This window comes from Zasmidium cellare, assembly GCF_010093935.1.
Source record: "Zasmidium cellare ATCC 36951 unplaced genomic scaffold M409scaffold_44, whole genome shotgun sequence".
Lineage (NCBI taxonomy): Eukaryota > Fungi > Ascomycota > Dothideomycetes > Mycosphaerellales > Mycosphaerellaceae > Zasmidium > Zasmidium cellare.
In genome coordinates, this window is record NW_022986988.1 from 162,823 (window position 1) to 189,604 (window position 26,782).

A 26,782-nucleotide genomic window follows, 5' to 3' on the forward strand; every position below is an offset into this window, starting at 1 on the left:
CTGGTGTTCTGCTGCAATCAATGATACCTTCCAATCCCACGGTACACGGCTTGATTCGGCTTTGCGAGCACCAGCTACGAACTGTCTCGAATGGGCACGGCGGGGCATTGCGGGTCTGCCTTCCAACTGCACGCCACGTCGACGTGAAACCGACCTTCCTTTCCAGGACACCAAACAATAGAGCAAGCTTCGTTACATCGGCCATTCCGCGAGCGAGCTCCACGCAAGAGATCGAGAGATATAGAGTAAGACGTGCTAGACGAGCAGTCCCAAGCCAGAGAAGAGTTCAGCCTGCGAGACATTGTAGCAGCGAAGCGTCTTCGCTCCTGGTCAAAATGTCTCAAGACAGAGACGTCCTCCCAGAGGAGTATGTTGGAAATACTCACCATTGGATAGAAGAAGCTGACAGGAACGACGGCAGTGTTAAGCCCATCAACTACGCCATCTCCCTTACAGACCTCTCCCCAGGCGAGCCATGGACGTACCAAGGCACTGTCAACATCGACGTCGAGATCAAAAAGGCCACCAAGAGCATTGTGTTGAACGCCTTTGCACTGAAGCTACACTCTGCCGAAGTGGCATCTGATTCTGGCAAACACTCCTCCTCAGTGAAGGCATCGAACATCTCGTACGATGAGAAGAACCAACGAGCCACTCTTACGTTCGACCAAGAGCTTCCCCAATCGCCAAAGGCAGTCCTTTCGATATCGTTCGAGGGTATCATGAACAACAATATGGCTGGTTTCTACCGGTCCAAGTACAAGCCCACTGTTGAGCCGGCAAAGGGTGTTGCGAAGGACAACGAGCACCACTACATGTTCTCAACTCAATTCGAGAGCTCAGACGCTCGACGAGCATTTCCCTGTTTCGACGAGCCGAACCTCAAGGCCACCTTCGACTTCGAGATTGAAATTCCCGAAGACCTTGTTGCGCTGAGCAACATGCAAGAGAGGGAGACCCGAAAGAGCAAGGCTGGACACAAGATTGTGTCGTTCGATCGAACCCCAATCATGTCGACATACCTGCTTGCGTGGGCGTTTGGTGATTTCGAATATATCGAAGACTTCACGCGGAGAAAGTACAACGGCAAGAGCTTGCCTGTCAGAGTGTACACTACCAGAGGACTCAAACATCAGGGACAATTGGCACTCGATAGTGCGCATCAGATTGTGGACTACTTTTCCGAGGTTTGTTCCGTGTTGTCCAAGGGAAAGGCGTTGCAGCTAACTCGTTTGCAGATCTTCCAGATCGACTATCCTCTGCCGAAAGTTGATCTTCTTGCAGTTCATGAGTTTGTAAGTGGTACCTGCTCTTATCTGCTTCCGTGTTCTTCGCAATTGTCTGATTTTCATCAGGCCATTATATGTCTCCCCACAATTCTTTTCCCCCGCACTTCCCACCCCTGTAGCTCCGAAATCTATCCACATATCCGAAAGCCCCCTCCCCCGCACATCCGATCATATCAGTCAAAACACGAAAAGAACCTCTACAACAGCGCCTTCCCTTTACTATCCATACACGCATACTAACCACTGATCCTAGAGCCACGGCGCTATGGAGAACTGGGGCCTAATAACGTACAGAACGACGGCGGTGCTGTTCGACGAGTATGCATCGGATCAGAAGTACAGGAACCGGGTCGTCTACGTTGTTGCCCACGAGCTGGCCCATCAATGGTTCGGAAACCTCGTCACAATGGACTGGTGGTCTGAGCTGTGGCTCAACGAAGGTATGTCTGATCACGGTTCTCAAGATAACACTGCTTATACGTTGTAGGCTTCGCAACTTGGGTGGGCTGGTATGCCGTCGACCATCTCCACCCGGACTGGAACGTTTGGGGCCAGTTTGTCACCGACAGCATGCAGATGGCTTTCCAGCTCGATTCACTGCGCACGTCTCATCCGATCGAAGTCCCAGTCCGCAACGCCCTCGAAGTTGACCAGATCTTCGATCATATCAGCTACTTGAAGGGTAGCTCAGTCATTCGCATGCTGGCCTCACACCTCGGCGTCAAGACCTTCCTTCAAGGAGTTGCGGACTACTTGAAAGCTCACAAGTACAGCAACGCTACTACCAATGACCTTTGGTCAGCTTTGAGCAAGGCTTCAGGTCAAGACGTTACGAGCTTCATGGACCCCTGGATCCGTAAAATTGGGTTCCCTGTCGTCACAGTCGCAGAGGAGCCAGGCCAACTCAGCGTGAAGCAATCCCGATTTCTGACTGCAGGTGAAGTCAAGCCAGAGGAAGATCAGACAGTGTGGTGGATTCCATTAGGTTTGAAGACCGGACCATACGCTACTGACGCCAAGCGTGAGCCATTGACGGCGAAGGAGGATACTTACCGTGACGTTGACACCAGCTTCTACAAGGTCAATGTCGACCAGACTGGCTTCTACCGCACCAATCTTCCACCCCAGCGCCTCATCGAACTCAGCAAAGTCCTTGATAAGCTCTCAGTCCAGGACAAGATCGGACTTGTCGGTGACGCGGCGGCACTCGCAGTCGCTGGAGAAGGTACTTCACCTGCGGTGCTGTCTTTCTTGGAAGGCTTCGTAACTGAGAAGAACTACCTTGTCTGGAGCGAGGTTCTCTCAAGTCTGGGCAAGATCCGATCCATCTTCTCAGCGGACGAAGAAGTTTCTGCCGGTCTCCGTAAGTATACGCTCAAGCTGGTCACTGCCGCTACAGACAAAATCGGTTGGGACTTCGGACCCTCTGACGACTACCTCACTGGCCAACTTCGCGCCCTGCTCATCAGCACTGCCGGTCTAGTAGGCCATGAGAGTGTCGTTGCCGAAGCTCAAAAGCGATTCAAGGCTTTCCTTGATGGAGATGCCAAGGCCATCCACCCGTCCCTGCGCGCCGCTGTCTTCAAGACCGCAATCAAGAATGGTGGTGATGATGCGTACAAAGCCGTACGGAAGGAGTTCCAGACAACGAGCTCGATCGACGGCAAAGAGATCACACTCCAGGCGCTGGGATCGGTGCAGACTCATGAACTCGCTACTGACTATCTGAAGTTTGCCTTTGGTGGTAACGTGGCTGTTCAAGATCTCCACTCTGTTGGAGCTTCATTGGCAAACAACTCCAAAGTGCGCGACGCCGTTTGGGAATACATCAAGGCCGAATGGCCTGCGATTCGCGAGAAGCTGGGAGCGAACATGGTTGTCCTCGAACGCTTCCTCCGAATGAGTCTGCAAAAGTTCGCCAGCGCAGAGGTGGAGAAGGACATTGAGCAGTTCTTCAGCAACAAGGACAACACGGGCTACGATAGAGGCTTGGCTGTCGTCAGCGATACCATCAAGGGCAACGCAAGATACCGCGAGCGAGACCTGGAAAGGACCCGGGAGTGGCTCAATGCCCACGGGTACACGAAGTAATGGAAGAGGTGAAGATCGCATGGACACATGACGAAGCTTCAGCGGGCCCGCGAACAGCCGCGAGAAGTTTAGGCTGCAGCGCGCAGTCCAGCGTCTAGCCGCGAGCATGTGAAAAGGGGGTCGTGCAAGTGATGGGAGCATCGTCGAGATAGTATCGCTTCTGGTAGCTATCTCTCTCGCTTCAACGAGTAGGTGTATCTCATTGGCTTCTTTCCGCTGCACTCGAATGTTCTGCGAGATCGTTGTGTCCTATTGTCATCGTCATTGCCGCGTTTCTTCCTATTGTCCTGGCGCCGTCAACAATTGAATGTCGCGAGTGAATGGGCCGCACTGACCATTCGCGACTGCCGCCAACTACAAAAGCCTCGCAGCTCCTCTGCGACTGCCACCTCCCTGCTGACACCGACAACGACTTCGCGCCTTCCGCATCGCTCTCGACATCACCGACCGCCCTTTGCCCACGGCAAGCGCAGACCCTCGCCTTCCACGATCGATCAGGTGACGCCACCGCGACGTCCTCCTCCGCGATCTCTCATCCTCGTCCTCCACGCTCTCATCGACATCGACATCGACATCCCCACTCCGCCACCGCCGCGCCATCTGTGCAAGATCTCGGCATCATATCACCGACGACGCCACCATCTGCTTGTCCCCTCTCTTCACCACTCTCCCTCGAGTTCGCTGTAGCCACCCGCACACCTTTTCGCTGCATCAGTATGGAGTGGACCGGTTCGCCATCCAAGAAGGCCGCGGCCTCATTCGCCATCTACGACGAGAACGAGCAGGCGCAGGTTGGTCCAATTCACTCGCCCCCGACGTTTTGCCGAAACTTTAACTGACTCTGTTTGCGCCTCAAATAGTTCGGCTTGAAGCGCACTGCCAGCGCTGTCCCGCTGCCTCTGACAACTTCCAAATTTGTCAATCGCATGGGCCCACATCCATCCGTCAGTCACCACCACACACTGCCGCCGCCCTATTCTTACAACACTGACACCCAGAAGCGCACCATGGAGAACATCGACAAGACTGAGAAGCCCGAGGCGACTCCAGTCGACCAGCTCCTCGCCAAACTCACCGCACAGCAGGGTCGCTTCGACAAGAAGCAGCGCAGCTTCGAGGACGGCCTCAACGAGAACCGCAGCAACGACTCCGACGTCACCGACCCCTACGGCGGCAACCCACCAGCCGAGGACACCACGTCTGACGGTCGCCCTGACGCCGCAGAGGTCCTCCGTTTGAAGAAGGAGCTCGATGCTGCCAAGGAGCGCATGGCCCAGATGGACCTGCAGATCACGCAGTCTCGCCTCGCCCAGCACACCATGGAGGAGGCCATCGGCTCGCCATTCCCAGCTGCTCAGCATCTCGCTGCCAACATCACCGGCCACAACATGATGCCAGGTGCTGGTGCTCTCGCCCAGCCAAACCCTTACTCACGCACTGCCACACCCCTTGAGCGTAGCAGCTTCAACGTGCCACAGCAACCGTAAGTGTGCCATCCTCTTGTGCCATACTCCTTGACTGACCTCCGATAGATACGACTCCATGCAAGGCATGCACGGCTTCCAGCATGGCCAGAACGGCTATGCCGGCCGCTCCAAGTTCTCCTCCAACGGCTACCAAGCTCCCTACACCCTGCCAAATGGCAACGGCCACACTCAACAAGCCCCCATCGGCACGAAGCTGTCACCAACTGCCGCCGAGTTCGGTGTCGGTCGTGGCCAGTGGTCCACGCAGCAAGCACCACCCACCTACCTCAACACCACCGAGCCTCTCAACTACCGTCGCCTCCTCGACCGCAACATGAGCTGCAACTGGAAGTACATCGTCGACAAGATCGTCTGCAGCAACGACCAGCAGGCATCCATCTTCCTGCAACAGAAGCTCAAGTGCGGCACTGCCGAGCAGAAGTTCGAGATCGTGCAAGCCATCATCGACCAGGCGTACCCACTCATGATCAACCGCTTTGGCAACTTCCTCATCCAGCGCTGCTTTGAGCATGGCACTCCAGAGCAAGTCATCGCTATCGCCCAGGCTATTCGCGGCAACACTCTCAACCTCAGCATGGATGCTTTCGGCTGTCACGTCGTCCAGAAGGCATTCGATGCCGTGCCTGAAGAGTACAAGGCCATCATGGTGCACGAGCTGCTTCGTCGTATCCCAGAGACGGTCATCCACCGCTACGCCTGCCACGTCTGGCAGAAGCTCTTTGAGCTTCGCTGGAGCGACTCACCACCCCAAATCATGAAGTACGTCAACGAGGCTCTTCGCGGCATGTGGCATGAGGTCGCCCTCGGCGAGACCGGCAGTCTCGTCGTCCAGAACATCTTCGAGAACTGTCTCGAGGAAGACAAGCGCCCATGCATCAACGAGGTCCTGGCCAGCATCGACACTGTCGCCCATGGCCAGTTCGGCAACTGGTGCATCCAGCACATCTGCGAGCATGGCTCCATCCCAGATCGCACCCGTGCCACGGACCACGTCATCCGCTACTCGACTGAGTACAGCATGGACCAATTTGCTTCCAAGGTCGTCGAGAAGTGCCTCAAGATGGGCGGCACCGAGTTCCTCGACCGCTACCTCGATCGCGTGTGCGAAGCCCGCCCAGATCGTCCTCGCATGCCACTCATCGACATTGCCGGCGACCAGTTCGGCAACTATCTCATCCAGTACATTCTTACCAACGGCGACCCTCAGCGCCGCGAAGTCGTGGCTACGCATATTCGCAAGCACATGGTCTCTCTGCGCGGCTCCAAGTACGGCTCTCGCGTCGCCATGCTCTGCAGCAACCCTGCTGTCGCCACTCGCCCAGGCCCACCAGCTGGCATGTCTCTCAGCCGTGGCAACAGCGGCTACGGAGGCGACCGTTTCGGCTCCAACTTCACCCGCTCTTTCCCACCAGATGGCCCATACATGGGTCGTGGTGGCTTCGGTGGCGGATTCCGCTAAGCAAAAGCTCATTCTTCATGGCGGCGGCATTTGGTCAACATCGCAATGATCACGACTTTCATGTCACAGCTTCACCGCCATACGCTCTGCTCTGATCTACGCTGCTGCATGCATGCTTGTTCTGCTCGCTTTCTACGCCAAAGCTACGCTCGGGAAAGGATACCACTTATCCTCGCTATTGGACAGGCGAAGGGCATCACTACCCAAGATTGCTCGACGACATCTTGGCAGGTCTTGTTCTTCTTACTCGAGCAGCAAGAGATGGTCTGGTCGAACTTCTTGCACTACTGCTTGCATCTTAGCAATTTCCCTTTTGGCGATGATTTCTTTTTCGATTGTTGACACTCAAAGCAAAAAACACAAAAGGGTAATCGATCATGGATGGTGCAGATGGAGGTGAAGGCTATCGGACATCTCGTGGTGCGGTGCAGATGGTGTTTAATGCGTAATCAGTTAGTGTCTTTTGTGTTTTCCGAGAGTACTCTAATTAATGTGGTGTTTCAATGGCTCTACCGATGTTCCACACTTTTCTCTTGATTGCTCGTGGTTCAATGAAGCTCCACCTTGAGATAGATAAAGTTGGCATTCACATGCCTTCCCCTTGCTGTTCCTTCCCAAGCGGGGCTGGTCCGCTGCTAGTCGAAACCTAAAAGCGACCTGTCAGGTCGCACAACAGGAACGCAAGACCTCTTTGCCGCTGCAACAACACCTTGAAGATGCTTTCAACTACAGCAGCCACATCACCACACATGCACCTCGATGGCTGATCAGTCGGTAGACGGCCTTATTGCGAGGCTTGCCTACATCGCCCCTCAAGCACCCGGCTTGTGGGCAAACGAGTTGAGCGACTTGAGCGCGAGACTCACTCATGCCATTCGCAGTGAGCGCGCAAACGACCCGTACAGGACTCATCATCAACCACCGATCACCCGCCAACCACCGTTCGCAGTCGTCGTCACAAACATACCGGTGAGAATCAAGGCCGAAGAAGTCGAGGGTTTCCTGAGCCATTTCGGCGCCGTGGTGAATTGTCGGCTGTGGGGGCAACAGCCCAACTTCATGGCAGAAGTTGTCTTCTTGAAGCAGGAGGCGGCGGAGAAGGTTATCCATGCGTCCTGGCAGGTGAGTTGTTTGCCGTTGAGATTCACTTGGTGCAAGGACTGATGGAGGTTGTAGGCTTTGAGTCATGAGTACAGACTACTGCAGGCGTGGTGGAAGCCACAGACTCTTGATTCGAATGCCTCTGGCTTCTCGTTCCATAGTGGTCCGCTCACGGCTCCTCTCGCTTCGCCACAAGAGAGCGCACCTGCTCGGCAGCCTGCACCCGCGATCGCCTTCATACAAGTGCCGCGTGGACAGAACTGGCAATTCCATGGCCGCCAGCAACTGACTATCATCAAACATGGCGATCCGACTTTTCCACGGTTCAATTTTGAACCACAACAGATGTATCCGCCTCATGCGATGTACCCACATCATCCTACGCACCCGCCTCACCCTACGTACCAGGCCCCTTCGATTCATACGGCGCCGTATCCACCTTCAGCTCCCTCAACGCAGGCCACTTTGCCAGCTTTTTCCCAAGCAAAGAGCACCCTGCCAAAAAGCACACAGCCAAGCCATCTTAAAAAGAACAAGGTGCCGAAGGATCAAGGATTGTCGAATGTCCAGCCCAAGGTGAACACGTCGGAAGAGCAAGGCGAGGAATTGAAGAAATCGCCACCTTCAAGTCGCTCTGAGAGACCACCGGACAGCTGCGATGAAGCGCACGGCGGAAAGAAGAGAAAGGCCGTGAAGATGGAGGATAGTTCAGCCACGACTGGTATTGAGGAGGAAGTCTCGCCAGACATGGCAGTGTCGAGAGGGGATGGAGGCATGAAACTCAGACGGTCGGCTAGGAAGGCCATCAAGCCGGATCCAGGTGCAGAAGTAGGTTTGAAGGAAGAGGACGTGGAGCAGACTCTCATCAAGAAAGAGATCATGGACGAGTAGAGCAAGGGGAAGACTGCTCGGCATGGCAGGGGTAAGTATGAAGGGTGACGAATGCATGTCCTATCAAAACGGGACCTGCGTCAGGTTCGAATCGAATCGAATTTCAAGTTCAAAGCGACAAAGAACACCGAGCAAAATTTTGATGAGGTCGGCATCGCCGTCTTGCCCTTCTCCATCTGGGGGATTTACCACTCATCCGATATCTTTTGTTCTTCGATCCCCATAACAAAGCTCATTCGCGAACACCACTCATTGACAGGACATCGTGGAGTATATATCATGGAGTATATCAAGTTGCCGATCGCTCGTACACCTTAGCTGCGTCCGCCTCAGTCTGGTACAGGACACCCCAAAGCCTCCATAGGGCCTACTCGCGGACGCTGCGTCGGTGGTGGCAGTGGACCTCGAGTTACCGTAACGTCAGCGAAAGCACGGATAGCCAAGTCCTGGCAAAAGGGGGTGGCGCAACATTCGAGTAGTATCAGCGAGGATGGTAAAGTGGCTTCCATCTGCTGCTGCCAGAATCTCACAAATTGCGTTCCTACGAGGTCTCCGATGGAGATTGTTGAGGGTGCACAGTCGTCTGGAAGTCCGCAGGGAGTGACACCTCCAGCAGGTTAAGGTCATCAGACAGATCCGCCAGCCAGCTCTTATTACCAGGCGGGAGTGTGTAGGCATCCCCTTCGGTCAGCTTATGATCAGCCCCGTCTTCGCTGTGCAAGGTGCATGATCCAGCGAGGACGACTGCGTAAATGGTTAGCAGCGAATAACATCAACGCGGTATACCGCCTTACAAGTGAGAAGAATATCAGAGTCATGGCTCGTTATCACACGAGATCCGTGGTTGCCAGCAACAGGACGAGCGACCTGCACGGATGCCACACCTCGCGTACCCTTCCCAATACCCGTGTCGCGAGCTTCGAAGCCCGGTATACGCCATGGCCTCCAAACAGCGTCTCTGGCTAGACTGTGCACGAACCTTTGACCCTCCCACTCCCTATCCGGTCGATGGGTCGAAGTCGGCAGCTCCATCTCATAATCCATCGTAGTCAAATGCTCCGCCGGCACACCGACCTCCACGACCTGCAGATTCTCCGAGGACTCCAGGACCCGATGGCGAATCTGAGGTGGCTGGATCACGCAGTCGCCTGCTGCTAGGATGAAAGGCGGGCCTTGGTCTTCGTAGACGAGACGGACCCAGCCACTTATGCAGAAGATGAGCTGGAATCCCACCTCGTGGTAGTGGACTTTGTCGGGTACGGGTCCTGCGTCTGGAATGCGGATGTGAGATGCGATGATGGCGCCTCCTAATCGTGAGGGGATGAGATCGCGGTAGTGCATGCCTGCTCGACCGATGACCCAGGGAGCGTTGTCTTTGAGGCGACGGGTGGCAAAGGCGTGTTGGGTGGGAGGCCGTGGAAATTGGATGCTTGCAGAGACGAATTCGACACGGGTGCCTGATGGAGACACAAGAGAGTCTCGATCTGGCTTTCCTCGACAGAGCAGACGCACAGTGCCCGGGGCGGTGGTGATCGTCTTATCGAGCCGTAAGTGTAGGCCGTGCCCTGACAGAGCTGCAATTTGAGGGTCATCAGCAGGATACTGAGGTCACGATACGTTAGTGAGTCTTTCAGCATTCGAGCAGAGTCCACTTATACGAACGATCTGGTCCATTCGAAAGCCGAGGTCGTCCCAGAATTCTGCTTCTCTTGCAATGTCTTTCGATGGTAACACAATCTCGGCTGACGTGATCATCAGATCTTTGATCGCCCCGTTCGTCCCATTGACTTGTTCCATAGTGGCTAGCTAAGCAACATGAAGGTCTGAGGATGTCCAGATATGGCAGCTCAAGGTGCAGCTCATACGCGGCGATAGAATGGCACAGATGGGAATGGCTGTGCTGTGCAATTGTGATTAGATGGATATCTCATACACGAGCCTAGCCAGATCACAAGGTAGCCATTGTAATTGAGCGACCTGAATGCTCCGATCCCCGTTAATCTCAAATGACTAGGGTGATGGCAATAGAGGAGCAGAAGAGACACGACGTGAGGTCGGCATCTTCGCCTCCTTCGTCCGCAATTGCCGATCGAGATTCAGGGTTTCGAGCTCATCCGAGATTTCGGGCCCGAAGCAATTATTCGGGCTACGTCAACGTCCAATGAACTATGGTGATGAGAAAGCCACCCGAATTCTAGCTGTGAAGTCTGGAGGAGGTCGAGAGATATAAGGAGATGCTGAGATCGCAAGTAAAGTCTTTTCCATCCACAGTTGAAAGGAGTTCCCACGACGACATACACCATTCCCACGACAGCCTCGCAACCATGTACCAAGCACAAATCGACACCTGGGGTGCAGCACCCAAATACATCCAAGTCCCAGACCTCCCCCAACCGACCGCCGACGAAGTCCAAATCAAAGTCTCTGCAGTCGGTATCCACAACGTCGTCCGCTCGCGAGCCTCAGGAAAACACTACTCCTCGGGCTCCCTCCCCCACATCCCCGGCATCGACGGCGTAGGCCACCGCACGACCGACAACAAACTCGTATACTTCTGGACCTTCGGTACCGGCGTCCTCCGCGAATACGTGAACCTCCCCAAAACCAGCGTCTACGAACTCCCCGACGAAACCGACCCCGTCCAACTCGCCAGCTCCATCAACCCGGCCATGTCGAGCTGGATGACCTTCAAAGGCCGCACGAAGGACCTCCCCAAGGACTTCACGGTCCTGATCCTCGGCGCGACTTCCGCCTCCGGCCGGATAGCAATCTCCATAGCGCGATCCCTCGGCGCGAAGAAAGTCATCGGCGCGGCGAGATCCCAAGCCTCGCTAGACACCCTCCCCCTAGACGAAAAAATCCTGATCCCTGAAAATGTCTCTGAGACAGACTTCACCCACCTCGACGACGTCGACGGAGTGCTGGATTACATCTACGGCCCTTTGGCCCTGCACCTCTTCTCCTCGCTCAAGACGCCCAAACCCGTGCAATACGTCCACATCGGCGCCGTGTCGGGCGTGCAAGAGATCAATCTCCCGGGGGCCTTGTTGAGGTCGAAGGATATTACGATAAGGGGGTCCGGGCCGGGGAGTTGGCAGATGGGGGATTTTGCGAGGAGTTTGCCGGAGTTGTTGGGGATTGTGAGTAGGTTGAAGGAGAAGGGGCCGGTGAAGGTGGTGAGGATGGAGGATGTGGAGGCGGAGTGGGGGTTTAAGGGAAAGGAGAGGTTGGTTTTTGTGCCTTGAAGTTCTGTATGTGATACATTATGGCGGATGAGCGATGATGGCACGATGGGATTATTTCTGGCGTTGCTTTCTTTTGTACATACCTGAGCATTAGGCGCATCTCCCCACAACTCTTCCCGCTGTTGAAGCTGTTAACAACATCATCACCCTCCATTCTTTGGCCGCCACCAACGACGCCCTACTGCAGTCACAAGTGATGAACACGATCACGCCTCCCCAGGCCAAACCCTCTCCGCAACCCTCCTCACCAACTCCAACTTCCTCTTCATATCCCCCCAACCCAAACTATTCCCCTCGGCATGACTAGCAAACCCACACTGCGGACTAACACTCAACTGCGCCAAAGCCTGCTCCCGACTCCTCCCCGTCCCCTCCACAATCACCCGCACCGCCTTCTCTACCCTCCCCACCATCTCGTCCACATCCTTCAACTCGGGAAACTTACTCGTCACAACCCCCAACACAACCCTCTTCCCCGCCGGCAGATACTTCAGCGGCTCGAACCCGCCCGCCCGGGGCGTGTCGTACTCCAGGTAGTATGTCGAGACATCCAGCTCATTGAAAAGTTTCCGCGCGATCCGATCATACGCCCCCTCGCTGAAATGCTTCGAACCCATATAATTCCCCCTGCACAGATGAATCCCCAGATGGAAATCCCTCTCCCTCTTCCCAATACAGGCATTATAAAACTTGACATACGCATCAAATTGCTCGTCCGCCGTCTGGAAATTCTCTTTGTCCTCCCTCCACCCCGCGAGCATGGCTTCGGAGCAGAAATACGCCAGGTTCGGGTCGTCGATCTGTGCGTTTCGGAGTCCCGCATCGTACAGAATTTTCAGCTCCGTTTGGTACGCTTTCGCGAGGTCCGAGAAGTATTCGTCGTCGGTGGCGTAGACGCCCGGGAGGTAGGCTTTGCCGGGGCCGTAGCGGAAGTGGTACCACGAGGGGGAGGTGAGGGTGAGTTTGATGTTTTTGTGTTTTTCTTTGGGGAGGATGGATTGGAGATATTGGAGTTCGGGGAGGAAGGTGGATTTTCCGGTGTGCGAGAGTTTGCCTGTGGCAACGGTGACTTGGTTGGGGATGGTTTTTTCGTGCATGAAGGATTTCACATCTGCAAGAGAGATAACCTCAATCAGTATTCCTCTCGATCGAACGAGTGGTCAGGAGAATGTAACAAACCTGGTGCGTACGCTCTGAAGATACTCTGATCATACCCTCCCTCCCTAAGATTAATCTCCTCCATCCCATTCAACGTCTCCATAAACGTGCCCCAAAACTGATGCCGCGAATACTCTCCATTCGTGATGCTCTCAATCCCGCAATCCTGCTGCAATTTCACAACCTCCTTGATCGCCTCTTGTTCGATGGGGACGAGTTCCTCCGGTTTGGCGGTGCCCGCCGCGACCTCGTAGCGTTTCTTGACGAGGTGGTCGGGTCGGAGGAGGGAGCCGATGTGTTCGGCCCGGAAGGGAGGGTTTCGTGGAGGAGCTGCTGCTGCAGATGCCGAGGACATGGTTTCGACGGTGGCGAAGTGTATGCAGTGTTAGCGTCGGTGAAGAATTAGGACTTTGATGGGCATGCGAGAAGGATGTAAGGAACGAGTTCGACAAGACAGTGAGCATTGCCCGGACATGGCATCTTTTGATCGAAGCGAACCTGGTGGAGTCGTCTGTCGTCGTTCCCCGCAGCACTTCGTCAAGAATACTCTGCCAGAGAGACTAATGCAGGAACAAGACGAATCCTGTCCAATCGCTGTTGAGCGTTTTGATATTGGGTGGAGTTGAACAACTGCCGTGTTGAAAGGGAGACGACGAGACGTCCGCTCTTTTTCATAGACGAGGCACTGCAAGAAGTTTAGCCTATTCATACAATGCGATGGTGGGTATAGTAAACAAGTCGTCAATTAGTCATTCCACCGTCGTTGCCAACATCCCTCGGTTCTCTGTCTCTCCTTCTCCCGGTCATAGTCCCTGTCTCTTGGATCACGCCCTCGAGGATCTCGTCCGGGCTTGTAGCTATCGTACTCCCTGGGTCCACCACTTGATCTGCTATGTCCACCGGGTGGAGGAGCACGATTTGAGCGATCTTGTTGATACTCGAGTCTGGCGTCGTAGTTGCGAGGCTGCTTAGGCGCATGCCGTACGGGGTCAGATGGAGCATGTCGCTTTGGTGATCTGGGATCCGTTGCCGGGTCGCCATTCGTATCTTGAGATGCGAATCGCTTGAGGGGCCTACGCTGCGGTGCGTCACCTTCACCAGGCGAACGAGGAGTCATCAGGACAGAGTCCCTTGGTGAACCCTGCACAGATGAAGTTGGCGCGGATGAGTTGTTGACCTGAGGCTGCAGTTTTGGAATCTCGATACGCTGGATGCCTGCGCCCTTCAAGGTCGTTGGTGACTTCTTCGTGGCATCTTCACTGACAGTGGGCTCATCTGCAAATGGTAGCCCGGCATTTAATTCTCGCGTGCGAACGATGTGCGCACCCTGCATGAACTCGGGTACGGGAGGTGCGCCGATGGACAGATGTCGAGCAGGATCCTCGACTGGAAGTTGAGCTGCCATGAAAACCATTGAATTGGCCGCATCGCCCTTCTCAACTGCCTCTTCTGGCATGATCGCAAGCTCGTCGTCCTGACCCTCTTCCAAAGGGAGCTTGAAGAGGTCATATCTATATGGCTTGACGATGTCTTCCAGCTCGGCCGGATTGTATGCGATGGGAGTGAGAGCCCATGGCTTGCGGCTGAAGACCTTCTCTTCTGGGGGAGTGTTGCCCTCAACGAGTGGGCCATCTGACAAATGATGAGTATCGACATCGTTCGCCTTGCGATTCTCCGGTACGACGAAAGGATGAGGTAAGATCTTGCCATTGACACGGATTTCCACCTGCTGCTTGGAATCCTCTCGGTAGATCTCGCGCATTCTTGCCGGTATTGACAGCTTGTCCTCGAAAATGAATTCGACATCGTCTAGACTGGTGTACCGCTGCGTTGGATGACGCTGGACGTTCGATTGTTTTGCAGCGTCTGCAGCCTCCGACTTGGCGACGTCGAGCTCAGACTTAAGCCCGGCGGTTTGAATCTTTGCCTGTCTCTCTGCAGAATCTTTCTGTTCTTCAAGCTTGCCATTACGATCCATCAGACGTTGCTTCTCCTTGGTCAGAGCGTCTTTCTCGGTATCGGCCTTCACCAAGCGGCCTTTGAGATCTTCACATCGTCTCGTCAAAGTAGTGACTTGGGTTCTCGCGGTCTCGGACTTCTGCTCGAGATCCTTCTGCTCGTCACGGAGTTTGTTCAGAGAGTTGTTCTCGATATTCGCTTTGGCCAGCCGATTTCCAAGATCTTCACAACGACTCGTCAAAGTGGTGATTTCGGTTCTGGCAGTCTCGTACTTCTTCTTGAGTTCCTTCTGGTCGTCACGCAGCTTGGCCAGCTCTGTGTTGATCGAGTTCCTGAACGATTTTTCGGAGTTGGTGCTGGTTTCTACGAATTTGGCCGCTGCAACGAGCTTTTCATCAAGTTGTGCTTTTTCGGTCTTGAGCCTAGCCACGTCACTCTCGCTCGTCTCGAGTTTGTCTTGCAAGAGTTTGAATTGCGCTCGCACGGCTTGTTCTCGGACACTGGCAGCGCGGCAGGCGTCTTGACCAAGTGCCAATATGTTGGCAAAAGCGTACTCGTCACTCTCATCCTGCTCTGACAAGAGGCTATGCTGGGCGTAGGGGAGGTTGGCTTGCGCAGTTCTTGCCGTTTGTATGGCGAGGCGAAGATGGCCGAGGCTCTGCTGTAATCGATCGTCTGTTTGGGCAGATGTCTTCGTCAATTCATCAATTCGTCGCTGCTTGTCCTGCCGAAGTTGATTGTGAGACGTTACGTCTTTGCGAAGAGCGTCAATGGTGCTGTTCTTCTCGTTGATCTCAGCGTTTAACTTCTGAAGTTTCTTCGAATGCTCGCCTTGTCTCCCCAGTTCCAGCTCATAGCGGTTCTTGTTGATCTCGACCTGCTGCTTGGCTGCCTTGAGATCGGCCTCCAGCCGACTCTTCTCTTTCTCCAACCGGGTGCAATCCCCTCTCAGTGCTTTCGCTTCCTGTTCAGTCTTCGTCAATTCATCAATTCGCCGCTGCTTCTCCTGCCGAGCTTTGTTGTGTGAAGTCACGTCTTTGCGAAGAGCGTCAATGGTGCCGTTCTTCTCGTTGATCTCAGCGTTCAACTTCTGAAGGTTCTTCGAATGCTCGCCTCGTTTCCTCAGTTCCAGCTCATAGCGGTTCTTGTTGATCTCGACTTGCTGCTTGGCTGTTTTGAGATCGGTGTCCAGCTGACTCTTCTCTTCCTCCAACCGGGCGCAATCCCCTCTTAGTGCTTTCTCCGCCTGTTCATGCTTAATGTCACTTTGCTTCGACCGCACTTGGGTATCGACGAGGTCTTTCTGCAGCTGAACATTCTTCTGTTGTGCCTGCCTCAATTCATTGCCCTGTCCATCGTAGTCGGCCTGCAGCCACTCATTCTTCTTAATGAGCGCGGTTCGTCCTTCGGAGTAAGTGACGAGGGTCGAACACATGGACAGGAAGCGCAATTTCAGCTCTTCAACGTCCTCGGGAAGTGGCAGAGACATGGCTGCCAAGCTGGACGCGAGGCTCGACCGCGGCTTTGTGTTGACGAGGTCGGTCGAATCGGTGGTGGGTGCATTTATCTGGCGCTTGGCGGAGTCATTTTCGGAATCGTCACGCGGGGTCGTGGTGGTGGTGGTTGTTGTCTTGGTGACTTTGGGGGAAGTGGGCGTTTGCATGTCTGCACTTTCGTTTTTGTCATGAGTGAATGCCTCGTGGGGTGGCTGAAAGTGTGGCATCCACGGTCTGTGTGATGGCTTCCGTCTCTTGAAAGATTTGGATTTCTTGTGCCTGTAGTCGAAATTGTTGTGAGAAGAGTAGGAGCAGGGGCCGCGCTGTCTCTTGAAGGGCGCATGCCCTTGGAAGCGCACCGTATCGATAAGGAAAGAGCGACCAGCAGGAGAACAATGCAGAACCAGTGAGAGACAAGGCTACGCGCAGGACCCGCGCAGCAGACAATAAAGAAGCGGCAACACAAGAAGACACGAGAAACAGCAGCAGAAACAGGGACCGGGACCGGGGTCGCAGAGAGGGAGGGGATGGTTCGAATGCGAAATTCACACTTGCCTATGGCCAGTCCGCGGCTGGCTCTGCGCATGCATTCGTTGCATGCAGGCGCCCAGGATATGGTGGGCGGGAAGCTTTGCATATTGTGACAGATCTGAAAACGGGGGGCGTCTGTGGCACGGCGGCACAGAACATGTTCTGAACTCTGCGACAGGATCGGCAACGGCACCCCTGGCGGTGTGAATCGACGCCAACGCCGGCATCGTGGGTGGTGAGGTCGTTGCAGGAGGTCGTTCTGTTGGTCGCAAGCGGCGACTATTGTTGCTAGGGACGGATGTCAAGAATGATGGAGGTGGTGTGAGGAATGCAGGTGAGGTCTGCATCGGTGAGCTAGAGACTGGCAGGACCTTGGTATCGACGCGAACGTGCCACGGCATGTGGGGTGCAGACTTCATCGATATCGCCGGATTGTCCAATCATATCAAGGTAATTCAACCTCATGTGAATGAGTCGACAGTACTATATCAGCGCAGACTTTGGTCTATGTCAGGCAGCACTCACGGCCATGAACGAGAACAATAAAAGGGATGCTGTGAGAAAGTGGTCATGCTCTATATTACGGCGGACAATGCACGTGTTGTAGACTTGTTGCATACAGTCGCGGAATAGAAGCGGCTACCGGTATCTTCAAGATGCCTCGCTCTGAATTCTGTGCGCAAGAAACGGGACACTCAGAGACTCTAGGCGCCCTTCAAGAAAGTATCTGTTTTGCCCCAAGCCATAAGGTCTCGAGCTCGAGCTGATCAAACCATTGTCCGTCAATATCGTCGTCTGCGTTCTCGACGATAGAGAACATCCTGATCCGCACTTTGCGAAGACGCAAATGGGCCCCAGCCCAGCGAGCAAGACGACGTGGGTCTCCAGCGAAGCCACATGTCTCAAGTTGTAGCTCTCGCAAAGTCGCTGTATGACTTGACAAGAAGGCTCTGCATCGATCTTCTGCTGGCAATGGCCAGTGCCACAATTCCAGCTGCTTCAGAGAAGCAAATTTCAATGGAAAGAGGAGTGCGTCGAGACATTCCATCCCATCTTGCCATGTCATAACGATACTGCCCTTGTCCGACTGTTTGAGCAGGTCTAAAGCGGTAAGCGACAGACGAGTCAGCGTTTGAGTGCAGCTCCGCAGAACCTCACGTCCAAGAGACCTCGCCATCCTTCTACGAAAGTCGATCGGCGTTCCTGGATCTGGATCTGTTGCAACGGCGACGGGCAGGATGAGTTCCTTTGATCCGATCAAGGCCTTCGTAAAGCGTGAACCAGCGCGAGTAATATCAAGGGGCAATGCTGCCACTTCCTGCGATGGCAGTACATTTCCGTCTCCAGATGGTAACAAGTATAGGGAACGCCTGAGATCATGCGGTCGAAGTGCCCAAGACTCGAATGGATGTCCGCCAATCGATAGCTGTCTAACGCGAATGTGCTGCATCTCGACAACGACATTCAGGACTAGACACAGATCCTCGCTGTAAGACCCAGGACAATATGACAGGCCAACCGGTTCCAGTGTGGATCCGAAAACCCGAAAACACAGTCTTTCATACGATTCCCCTTCGACAGCCAGCGCACGGAAGTCAGTAAATACGATGCGACGAATGTTCTTCAATCGTCGAAAGATCGCTCGGAGGAACTGTAGATCAGCATTGTGCTCAACAATTCTCTCCTGATCATTGAAATGTTCGGTGTAGGAAGCAAGTGCATAGTTCGCTCCACTCATCTCTTGGTAGAGCGGATCATCCCAGTCCATGTCAGGAAAATCCGCGTCGTCTCATGCTAAGGGTGGGACTTGGGCAACCACTGAGCGACACATGGCCAGGAGGCCTCTGTCTCGTCTTATAGCTCGCTCGTTATGAAAGTTTCTTTCGCTTTTCTCGCAGGCCTCTTTGTAGTATTCGGGATCTGAAGCGTGTTCTGCTTGATACTTGCTCGGGTCGTAATGAAGCTCGGTGACACCGTGGCGAACTTGTTCGTTCGGATGGGTCAGGATGCGGTAAGTTCGCTCGAGGTCCTTGCGTCGCTTGGAGAAACAAAGGCGAGTAGCGAGGAACTGTCGAGAGCATCCGTCGAACTTGCGGCATACCGTGCGACAAGCCGCAATGCTGTTTGGAGAATCTGCGAGGTATCCGAAAATGTCAACCAAAATTTCGTCCGGCAAGGCCTGATCTATAGTCTTTGAGGGCGTCATTCTTGCTGGGTGAAACAGGAAAGTTATGAGTGCCTGATATTGTTTGAAGTGAGAGCGTGTGGGATCAGCGAAGGCAGGACGAAAGTGAGGGGCATGAGTGCTCTAATATGTGCTCTGGCAGGTGGCACAGCAAGTTGAGGGTTTGACTGCGAAGCACACAGCGCTTATCAGGCGCTGAATGGCTGTCATCTGTGCGGTATTTGCTGCCATTGTGCTGTAAAGAGGACCACCGCCACTGGAGGAGTCGTTCATGGAATTTGTTCTAGGAAACACCACACTCCTTGGCATGACTTTGCAGGTTTCCATATTGTTTCTCGAACAGTTCTTCAATGTCGAAGGAAAGGCTCCATGGACGAAGCAAAACGTATGTGGGAAAAGCGTTCAATATGTCAGTATGCTCGCGGAGAACGCCAAATGATGTTCAAAATGTTCAATCTCGCTGAACCGACACGCATAGTAAAAGATATTGTGGAGTCGTGTCAGGAGACGTCTGGTGAGCGGCAGAGAAGAAAGCGAAAGCCGAGGGAATCTGCGCTTAGGTTGGGTCGACGCTGATTGGCCGCAGTTCCTGCCTCCGCCGGGAGGGCTTGGCAAAAATCGAAGCTGCAGAGAGCAGCTCGAAACTTGACAACATCATCCATTGACACGCTATCAACCGCGGCCGCACCCTCTCCACCACCCCGTCTGGCCGCCCTCACCACCCCATTGAGGCACTCCTCTCTTAATCAGCACCGCTTCCACCCTCTCCGCTCCCCATAATACGCCGCAACCATGCTCCGGACGACTCCTCTCCTCCGTCAACTCCCTGCCACGGTGCAGACCACCCGGACCGCCGCCGCCTCGCTCACCCCCCTCGCCCGGAAACAACAGTCAAATCAGCAGCAAGTGCGATGCGCGCACGCTATTTCCAACCCAACCCTCGCGAACATTGAGAAGAGATGGGAGGCCATGCCTCCTCAGGAGCAGGCCGATCTGTGGATGGCTCTGAGAGATCGCATGAAGGTCGACTGGAACGAGCTTACGCTGCAGGAGAAGAGAGCTGGTACGTGATTGAATCAAAGACGTTTCGATGCTGTGTTTGGGCCGGCACGTGTCGGTTGGGGGATGCTACCGGGAAAACACCGGATATCTTGGACAACAGTGAAGAGACCGGCACAGCGCAATGGTAACATGAAGTGAGAAGCAATGCTGACGTTCTGTGATTTACAGCTTACTGGATTGCGTTCGGCCCACACGGCCCTCGCGCCCAGACTCCTCCCGGTGAGGGCACCAAGGTCTTCCTCTACACCATGGTTGGCGTTATCGCAGCTGGCGCTATCTTCGGCTTCACTCGCTACTTCGCACGACCTCCACCACGATCAATGAACAAGGAATGGCAAGAGGCCACCAACGAATACATGAAGGTAAGTCATCTGGAATACGGTTTGTCGCTGTTTGAAGCACACTCAGCCGTTACATCGTTCTGGGACATCTCACTAATACCTGTCACTACAGGAGAACAAGATCGAGCCCATCAGCTTCGTCGGCGGCGAGGACTACAAGGGACCAGGTGCCGTCCAGAGCGGTCCCAAGCCCAAGGAGTAGAGCATCCCGCTTCAACGATAGCGAACATAGACGGTGGTGTTGTATACTCGAGCTTTGTAGAGCAGTTATCGCAAGCTCTACGCAACGTGCCATTTGCACGCCGATTGAGCGATTTCCTTGCGTTTGACTGTAGATCGGAAGACGGCGGCAGCGGCAAAAAGGGGAGCAGGAGAGGAACGGCATGTAACTTACCACTTTCCAAGATGCATTCTGCCCAACTGTATAAAGGAGCGTTCATGGCAAAGCAAACAATCCAAACTCAATCAAGAGTGCTTCAATTTTTCTCATCCGTCGCCTATCTATCTACTTGCCGCCTCTCCTCGACCCGGGCTTATACGGGAACTTGCTTCTGTAGTGCAGAGCAATGTCCTTACGCGTCGTCACCCAAACTCCTTCCTTTTGCGAGACATACAGCATGAAGTTCCTCAAGGCCTCTGCTCTACCCGCCTTGCCCGTGATACGGCTATGCAGAGGAATGTTCATCATCTTGCCGCCTTCGCGATACAGCATATCGAATGTGCTCTTCAGGTACTGCTCATAGAGCTGTCCACTACTAGACGTGAAACCTGGTGCCATGTGAAACTTGCCGTCATTGCAATCGTAGTTATACGGCTGTGAATGTGTAAGCGACATATCGATATCACTCAGGTGGAAAGATGTCTAAAACTCACAATCAACAACATGCCCTCCTTCTCCTCATCCGGCAAGTCCTTCTCGTACGGCAAATCGACCCAGTACGGCACATCGTCGTTGTAGCACTCTGAGCTGTAGAGCAGCTTCGGCGTGCCTTGGTCCTTGTTCATCTCCTTGAAGATCAAGGGGAGCATACCGGGAGTATTGGGCGTGCTCCGGCCAAAGTAGACGCCCACGGGGAACTCGCCCGTAACTTCGTGGAGGAGGTTCTGGGAGTCTTTGACATACCTGAGACACCGTGAGTAAAGCCATGGATCGTATTAAGATTGCAGAAAGGGAGGATGAATAACATACTGCTTATCCTTCTCCAAATCCAAATCCCAAAAATCCAACCACCGCAACCCATGATTCGCAATCTCATGCCCCTTCTCCTTGCACCACCTCCCAAACTCCGGATTCAACTGCATCGCCCTCGCCACCGCATAGATCGTAATCCGCCACCCGAACTCCTCGAACAACCGCATCAGCCTCCACACGCCCACCCGCGAGCCATACTCGAAATCCTGCTCGGCGTTGAGGTAGCGCGCGCCGTATTTATAGCCTCCGGAAGAGCCTTTCTCCCACAGGTAGGGTTCGCTGTGGGCGTCGCCTTCGAGGATGGAGCGCTCGCCGCCTTCTTCGTAGTTGAGGACGAAGGAGATGGCGATGCGGGCGCCCTGGGGCCATTCTGCTGAGGGTGGGCTGGGGCCGTAGCCTTCGAAGTCGCGGGGGAGTTGGTATTGTTCTTCGATGTGGACCATGTTGATGTTTGTTCTTTCTTGGAGATGAGGGCGAGAAGGGCAGTGAGGGATAGTCAAGGAGAGGGAGGTATTTCGACGTTAGACTTTACCTTGCCAATGTAGATGTCTACAATAGCTCTATAAGGCGAGAGCTATAATTCCTACGGCTATCGATAGCCATGATGATTGTCGTAAGAAGACTGCTTCCACCTTCCTGCCTATCTCGGGAGAAGCTTGGCGGGCGTCGGCCAAAGCCTCCAGCTCGTACCTCACCTCATTCGCGCTCTCACCCATCCATCGGCAAGTCATCTTAGGCGAAGCAGTGATAAGCCGCCTGGTACCTGCAGATGAAGTATCGATAGCGGCCAAGCTGTCCGAAACCGTAATGGGCGTGCTCGACGACCACGGGCGTCGTAATGCCTCCGCGCCGGAGAGGTGCATTGTCCGAGAGGTCGGATTGCTTCTGGATGCGTAGCTGACTATTGTTCTTCAGCTGCTCTCGTTGATCTGTTTTTGTTGCATTGAAAGAGCTGAAACGATGTCTGTCTTCTCTGTTGACCCGAAAGCAGGCACTGCCGTGACCACGGAAGTTCTGGATGAAGTCTGTAAGAGCTTGGGTGTTTCGATCAAGGATGAAGAGAAGGAAGATTACAGGAAGCTGCTCGCAGTCTTTGATGAGAGTGCACGAGAGGTGATGGAGATGGAAGGTTGGTACCAACAGTGGAGAGGAAACTGAGGAAAGTGGTTGACCAGCCGAGCAGACTACATCCCACCCGTCGACCTCGAACGCTTCCCTCGAAACGACGTCAAGCAAATCTCCGAGTCCGAAAATACACATGGAGCCTGGGCATGGCGATGTAGTATCGAAGATACCAAGTCCAACAGCGGCATTCTCGCCGGCAAGACAGTAGCATTGAAAGACATGATCAGCGTGAAAGACGTCCCTATGCTCATGGGTACCGAGTTTGTAACAGGCTTCACGCCGAATATGGATGCTACAGTCACAACACGAATCTTGGAAGCTGGTGGGCATATCCTGGGCAAGACGGTTTGCGAGAACTTGTGCCATTCGGCAACGAGTCATTCTGCCGGCACGGGTATTGTTGAGAATCCGTACGCGAAGGGGTATAGTGCGGGAGGCAGCAGTAGTGGAAGTGGAGTGCTGGTTGCTCTGGGTGAAATCGATCTGAGTATTGGGGCAGATCAGGGAGGTTCAGTCCGGATTCCCAGCACGAATAGTGGTGTTGTTGGACTGAAGCCGACGTTTGGGTTGATCCCTTATACAGGTATGAAGTTCCACCCAGATGCGAACCGACATGTGCTGATCATAAAAATAATAGGATGTGGTAGCAACGAAGCGACAAACGATCACCTGGGTCCAATGACCAGAACCATTCTCGATAACGCCCTACTTCTCCAAGCCATCGCCGGCTCAGACAACATCGACGACAGGAGCTTCGCTGCAGGCAAATCTTCAGCTCTTCCGAAGTACTTCGATAGTCTCAACTCCCTCCAGAATGCAGACAGCCTCTGTGGCCTCAAGATCGGCATCATCTCAGAATCGCTCGATATCCCCGTGCTCGACCCAAGAGTCAAGGAGTGCTTCCTCTCCGCCGCAGAAGGTTTCCGCAAACTGGGTGCCACAGTCACCGAGGTCTCAATCCCAATGCACACCAAAGGCTCCAATATCTGGACAGGCGTCTCCAAAGTCGGCGGCTATCTCACCAAGATGAACGGCTACAACGGCCGCCGCGGCCACGCCATGCACGAACTCAACCACCTCTTCCTGGACGCCATCCGCAAGCAAGAGAACTGGGACAAAGCCTACGTCGCCTCCAAAAACATCTACCTCAACGGCGCCTACGCCGAGAAGCAATACCCCTCACTCCAAGGCAAAGCCACGAACCTCTCCCGCAAACTCCGCGACTCCTACGACGCCGTCCTGCAAGACTTCGACGTCCTCATCACACCTACCCTCCCTTACGTCGCCACCACACACGCCGAGAAGGACGCCACGCCGCTGGAGCAGATTAAGAAGCAGGTTGGTCTCGTGAGCAATACGTGCCAGTTCAACCAGACCGGTCATCCGGTGCTGGCGATGCCGATTGGGATGTTGCCGCCGACTGAGGGGCCTGCGGTCGGGAAGGAGGGCGTTAAGTTGCCGGTGGGGATGCAGGTTATTGGGAAGTGGTGGGATGAGGAGATGGTTTATCGGGTGGGGTTTGCGTGGGAAAGGGGGAATGATTGGAAGATGCTGTGAAGGATAGAATCCACAGCGAGCGTCGCGTCATGAGTCGGATGCTGTAGGTGGGTCTAAGTCCTTGAGATCTCACTGAGTATGTTCCAGTTGCGAAATACCCAGCATGCATACATGTATGTCTGCACTTTCCCTTGGCACGGTTCCAGGTGTTCTGCGTTTTACGGATAGCCACAGCTGCAATGCACGATGCCGAGCAATGGTTGCATCAGAGGCTTAGCTCTGATTTTCACACTTCATGCGAAATGTGTACATTCTGTCGAGAGACTGCCCGTTTCTTCGCGAAGTCGCGCTTGTCGCTCCTTCCTGTTGTGGCAGTCGCTTTCAGTTCGGCTTTCACGTGCGGCTTGGCGTTGGCCCTCGCAACGACCGCCTGAATTCCGCTTGAAATCCGCAAAGCGAGCTGCAGTCTGCACTCACTGGAACACTGTCTTGCCCCGACACACACTTGCAATTCGTCTCACCTTCGCACCCCTGCGATGGAGAGGGAGCGTCCAGCGAAGATGAAGCGAAAGGGCGAAGGCGAGGAGAGAGACAGACGTCTCAAAGGGCCGCCAACGCCAACAGTGCAGGCACCGCCGAACCTGCCAGAAGCAATCAGAGCTCTGAGTGTTCACATCAAGAGACATGTCGACGATCAGAGCAAGGGCAAAGCAGAGGTGAGTTCTCCAAGCACCCTACCGTTTGCAGCCGTACTCTGACGAATTTCAAGGAGGATGCCGAGATCATCAAACTGAACCGTCAGGAGCGCAACTTCAATGCTGTCGCTTTGAGTCTGTCCAAGTCTATCGAGGAGGCCAACACCAAGGCCTCGTCACCCACAAAGCAACTGGCAAAGCACGCTGGAGAGAAGGCGAAGCTCAAGGAAGAACACAACAAGTCCCAAGTCAAGCGGTCGACGGCGATTGTCGAGAAGACCGACACCACCATAAAACGCCGCACGGCTTCTGAAGTTTGCGACACGGCGTACGGTGCTGCCTTACCTTCCGTGAACAAGGGCAAGAAGCCGGAGGCAAACGAGGCAACAAAAGGGAAGCCGGCTCCTCGTGCTCTCCCCTCCTTCGTGCGCAAGAAAGACTTAGCCTCGACCAGGGTCGGTCCAGGCATGGAGAAAGCAGATGCAGCAGCAAAGACTCCCGCAAAGCCTCGCATCCAGATGCCGCCCTTCGTCATCAACCCACATCGAGACGCCAAAGAGAAGTTCGGTCCGGATGAGCACTACAAGGAGAAGGACTTCGGGGCAAGCTGCAGAGAGATGTGCAAGTACCCTCCTCGAGAGGGGGAGACGAACATCGAGGCGCACAGTCTGCGCAAGCATGTGTGGCAGCTGTCGTTGGTGGCAAATTTACCAAGACGACCTGGATATGCGAATGAGGAGGAGGATGGAGATAAGGGGATTCACGAGGATGCTTCCTCTACTCGGAAGAATCGCCCCTACCAAGATGATGAGCTTGAAGACTACGTCTCTGAGACCGATGCCCCGGCCAGGATTGGACATCGCCAGTCAAAGACCGAACCTAAGAAGACTGGTTTCAACATGCAGGCGTTCCAGTTGAGGGATGGGCGTCCATCGTCCTTCGGAAACACACTTCAAGACGAGGGAGCCGCGGAGATGCATGTCCAGAAAGGTTACAAGGTCCGGAGCAACAACATAGAGCGTCAAGGGACCGCAATGGCCAAGGACTTATCTGGGGCCCCGCCACCGAGCGGCAAGACCTTCTCGATGAACGCAGCCCTGCCAAAGCACGGCAGAAACGTCCGCGGCCGCTTTTTCGACCCACGAGACCCACGCCGCGACACCCTGCGCAAACGGAGCCTGAGGAACTTGCAAGAATCCATCCTGCCACTCAAGCGGGCTCGGTCGCTGTCTTCGGACCGAGTAGTTCGTGACAAGCAGATTCCCGTCTGCCGCAGCTGCTGGCAGAGAGGAGATTGGTGCACGGGACATGTCAAGTGCAAGCCTTGCAATGACAAGAACCGCTATTGCGAATCCGTCTGGTGTCGGTTTGGACTGAGTTGTCGGAGCTCGAAGTGTGTTTACCTTCATCCAGGTCAGGTGGAAGGTGATGGGGAGCGGCGGGTTGCTGATGGTGACTTGGGTCGTAGGAACAGCTTGCGTTGAAGGGGGCGTCTGTTAGGCGTCCGGAAAGGGTGCTGGCAGGAAGAGTTTGCCGGTCGGGTTGGTTCTTCGGGAAGTGTCGAGAGATGAGAGTTCATTACCGACATCATACCGTGCTTTCATCAGATACCACCCGCCGCAAGCACTGATGCCAGAGACCGAAGCTGATGGGAATTTTGGGGCGTTTTGGCAAAAAGATCAGCAGTTCGCCTGCGACACGAAGCCTCCAAGGGCAACTTGGATCAACCTTCATCCGCAGGTAGAATAAGAAAGTGGCTATCACAGAAATGATTACAGAAAATGACAAGTGACTCACACAAGAGAAAGCTCCATAACAAGAAAAAAAAAGGCCGCACGAATTCTAGTTGCCTTGATGGCGATGGCTGCATGAAGTAGATGGCTATTCCCGAATAGGCAGTTATGAGAAATGCGAAGGTGGCGGACGGATGCCCTTCTCCCACACCCGTGACGTGCGTCAATCACCAGACAGTCACCTT

General features: G+C 54.3%; 9 protein-coding genes across 9 annotated transcripts; 6 read left to right on the plus strand and 3 right to left on the minus strand.

The window, feature by feature from the left end:
- Positions 1–335: 335 nt before the first annotated feature.
- Positions 336–3,380, plus strand: M409DRAFT_28589 (uncharacterized protein; the record flags this gene model as incomplete). The annotated part of the gene is made up of 5 exons (XM_033809104.1): positions 336–367; positions 422–1,187; positions 1,239–1,295; positions 1,543–1,729; positions 1,777–3,380. The coding sequence occupies 5 exons, from the start codon at positions 336–338 to the stop codon at positions 3,378–3,380; spliced, it is 2,646 nt and encodes an 881-aa protein (XP_033661872.1).
- A 716-nt stretch (positions 3,381–4,096) lies between these two features.
- On the plus strand, positions 4,097–6,326 carry M409DRAFT_28590 (uncharacterized protein; the record flags this gene model as incomplete). Its single annotated transcript, XM_033809105.1, has 4 exons — positions 4,097–4,171; positions 4,241–4,324; positions 4,379–4,863; positions 4,913–6,326. The coding sequence occupies 4 exons, from the start codon at positions 4,097–4,099 to the stop codon at positions 6,324–6,326; spliced, it is 2,058 nt and encodes a 685-aa protein (XP_033661873.1).
- Positions 6,327–7,085: 759 nt separating this feature from the next.
- On the plus strand, positions 7,086–8,318 carry M409DRAFT_28591 (uncharacterized protein; the record flags this gene model as incomplete). Its single annotated transcript, XM_033809106.1, has 2 exons — positions 7,086–7,448; positions 7,503–8,318. The coding sequence occupies 2 exons, from the start codon at positions 7,086–7,088 to the stop codon at positions 8,316–8,318; spliced, it is 1,179 nt and encodes a 392-aa protein (XP_033661874.1).
- Positions 8,319–8,859: 541 nt separating this feature from the next.
- Positions 8,860–10,073, minus strand: M409DRAFT_70065 (uncharacterized protein; the record flags this gene model as incomplete). Its single annotated transcript, XM_033818555.1, has 3 exons — positions 8,860–9,062; positions 9,113–9,920; positions 9,981–10,073. The coding sequence occupies 3 exons, from the start codon at positions 10,071–10,073 to the stop codon at positions 8,860–8,862; spliced, it is 1,104 nt and encodes a 367-aa protein (XP_033661875.1).
- A 569-nt stretch (positions 10,074–10,642) lies between these two features.
- Positions 10,643–11,563, plus strand: M409DRAFT_59511 (uncharacterized protein; the record flags this gene model as incomplete). The annotated part of the gene is made up of 1 exon (XM_033814214.1): positions 10,643–11,563. The coding sequence occupies one exon, from the start codon at positions 10,643–10,645 to the stop codon at positions 11,561–11,563; it is 921 nt and encodes a 306-aa protein (XP_033661876.1).
- Positions 11,564–11,769: 206 nt separating this feature from the next.
- M409DRAFT_70067 (uncharacterized protein) lies at positions 11,770–13,076 on the minus strand (the record flags this gene model as incomplete). Its single annotated transcript, XM_033818556.1, has 2 exons — positions 11,770–12,674; positions 12,743–13,076. 2 exons carry the CDS (start codon positions 13,074–13,076, stop codon positions 11,770–11,772), a joined length of 1,239 nt encoding a protein of 412 aa, XP_033661877.1.
- Positions 13,077–19,684: 6,608 nt separating this feature from the next.
- On the plus strand, positions 19,685–20,497 carry M409DRAFT_59514 (uncharacterized protein; the record flags this gene model as incomplete). The annotated part of the gene is made up of 3 exons (XM_033814215.1): positions 19,685–19,955; positions 20,123–20,316; positions 20,408–20,497. The coding sequence occupies 3 exons, from the start codon at positions 19,685–19,687 to the stop codon at positions 20,495–20,497; spliced, it is 555 nt and encodes a 184-aa protein (XP_033661878.1).
- A 303-nt stretch (positions 20,498–20,800) lies between these two features.
- M409DRAFT_28597 (carbohydrate esterase family 4 protein) lies at positions 20,801–21,930 on the minus strand (the record flags this gene model as incomplete). The annotated part of the gene is made up of 3 exons (XM_033809107.1): positions 20,801–21,109; positions 21,169–21,418; positions 21,485–21,930. 3 exons carry the CDS (start codon positions 21,928–21,930, stop codon positions 20,801–20,803), a joined length of 1,005 nt encoding a protein of 334 aa, XP_033661879.1.
- Positions 21,931–22,447: 517 nt separating this feature from the next.
- On the plus strand, positions 22,448–24,169 carry M409DRAFT_70070 (uncharacterized protein; the record flags this gene model as incomplete). Its single annotated transcript, XM_033818557.1, has 3 exons — positions 22,448–22,616; positions 22,671–23,195; positions 23,250–24,169. The coding sequence occupies 3 exons, from the start codon at positions 22,448–22,450 to the stop codon at positions 24,167–24,169; spliced, it is 1,614 nt and encodes a 537-aa protein (XP_033661880.1).
- Positions 24,170–26,782: the final 2,613 nt, after the last annotated feature.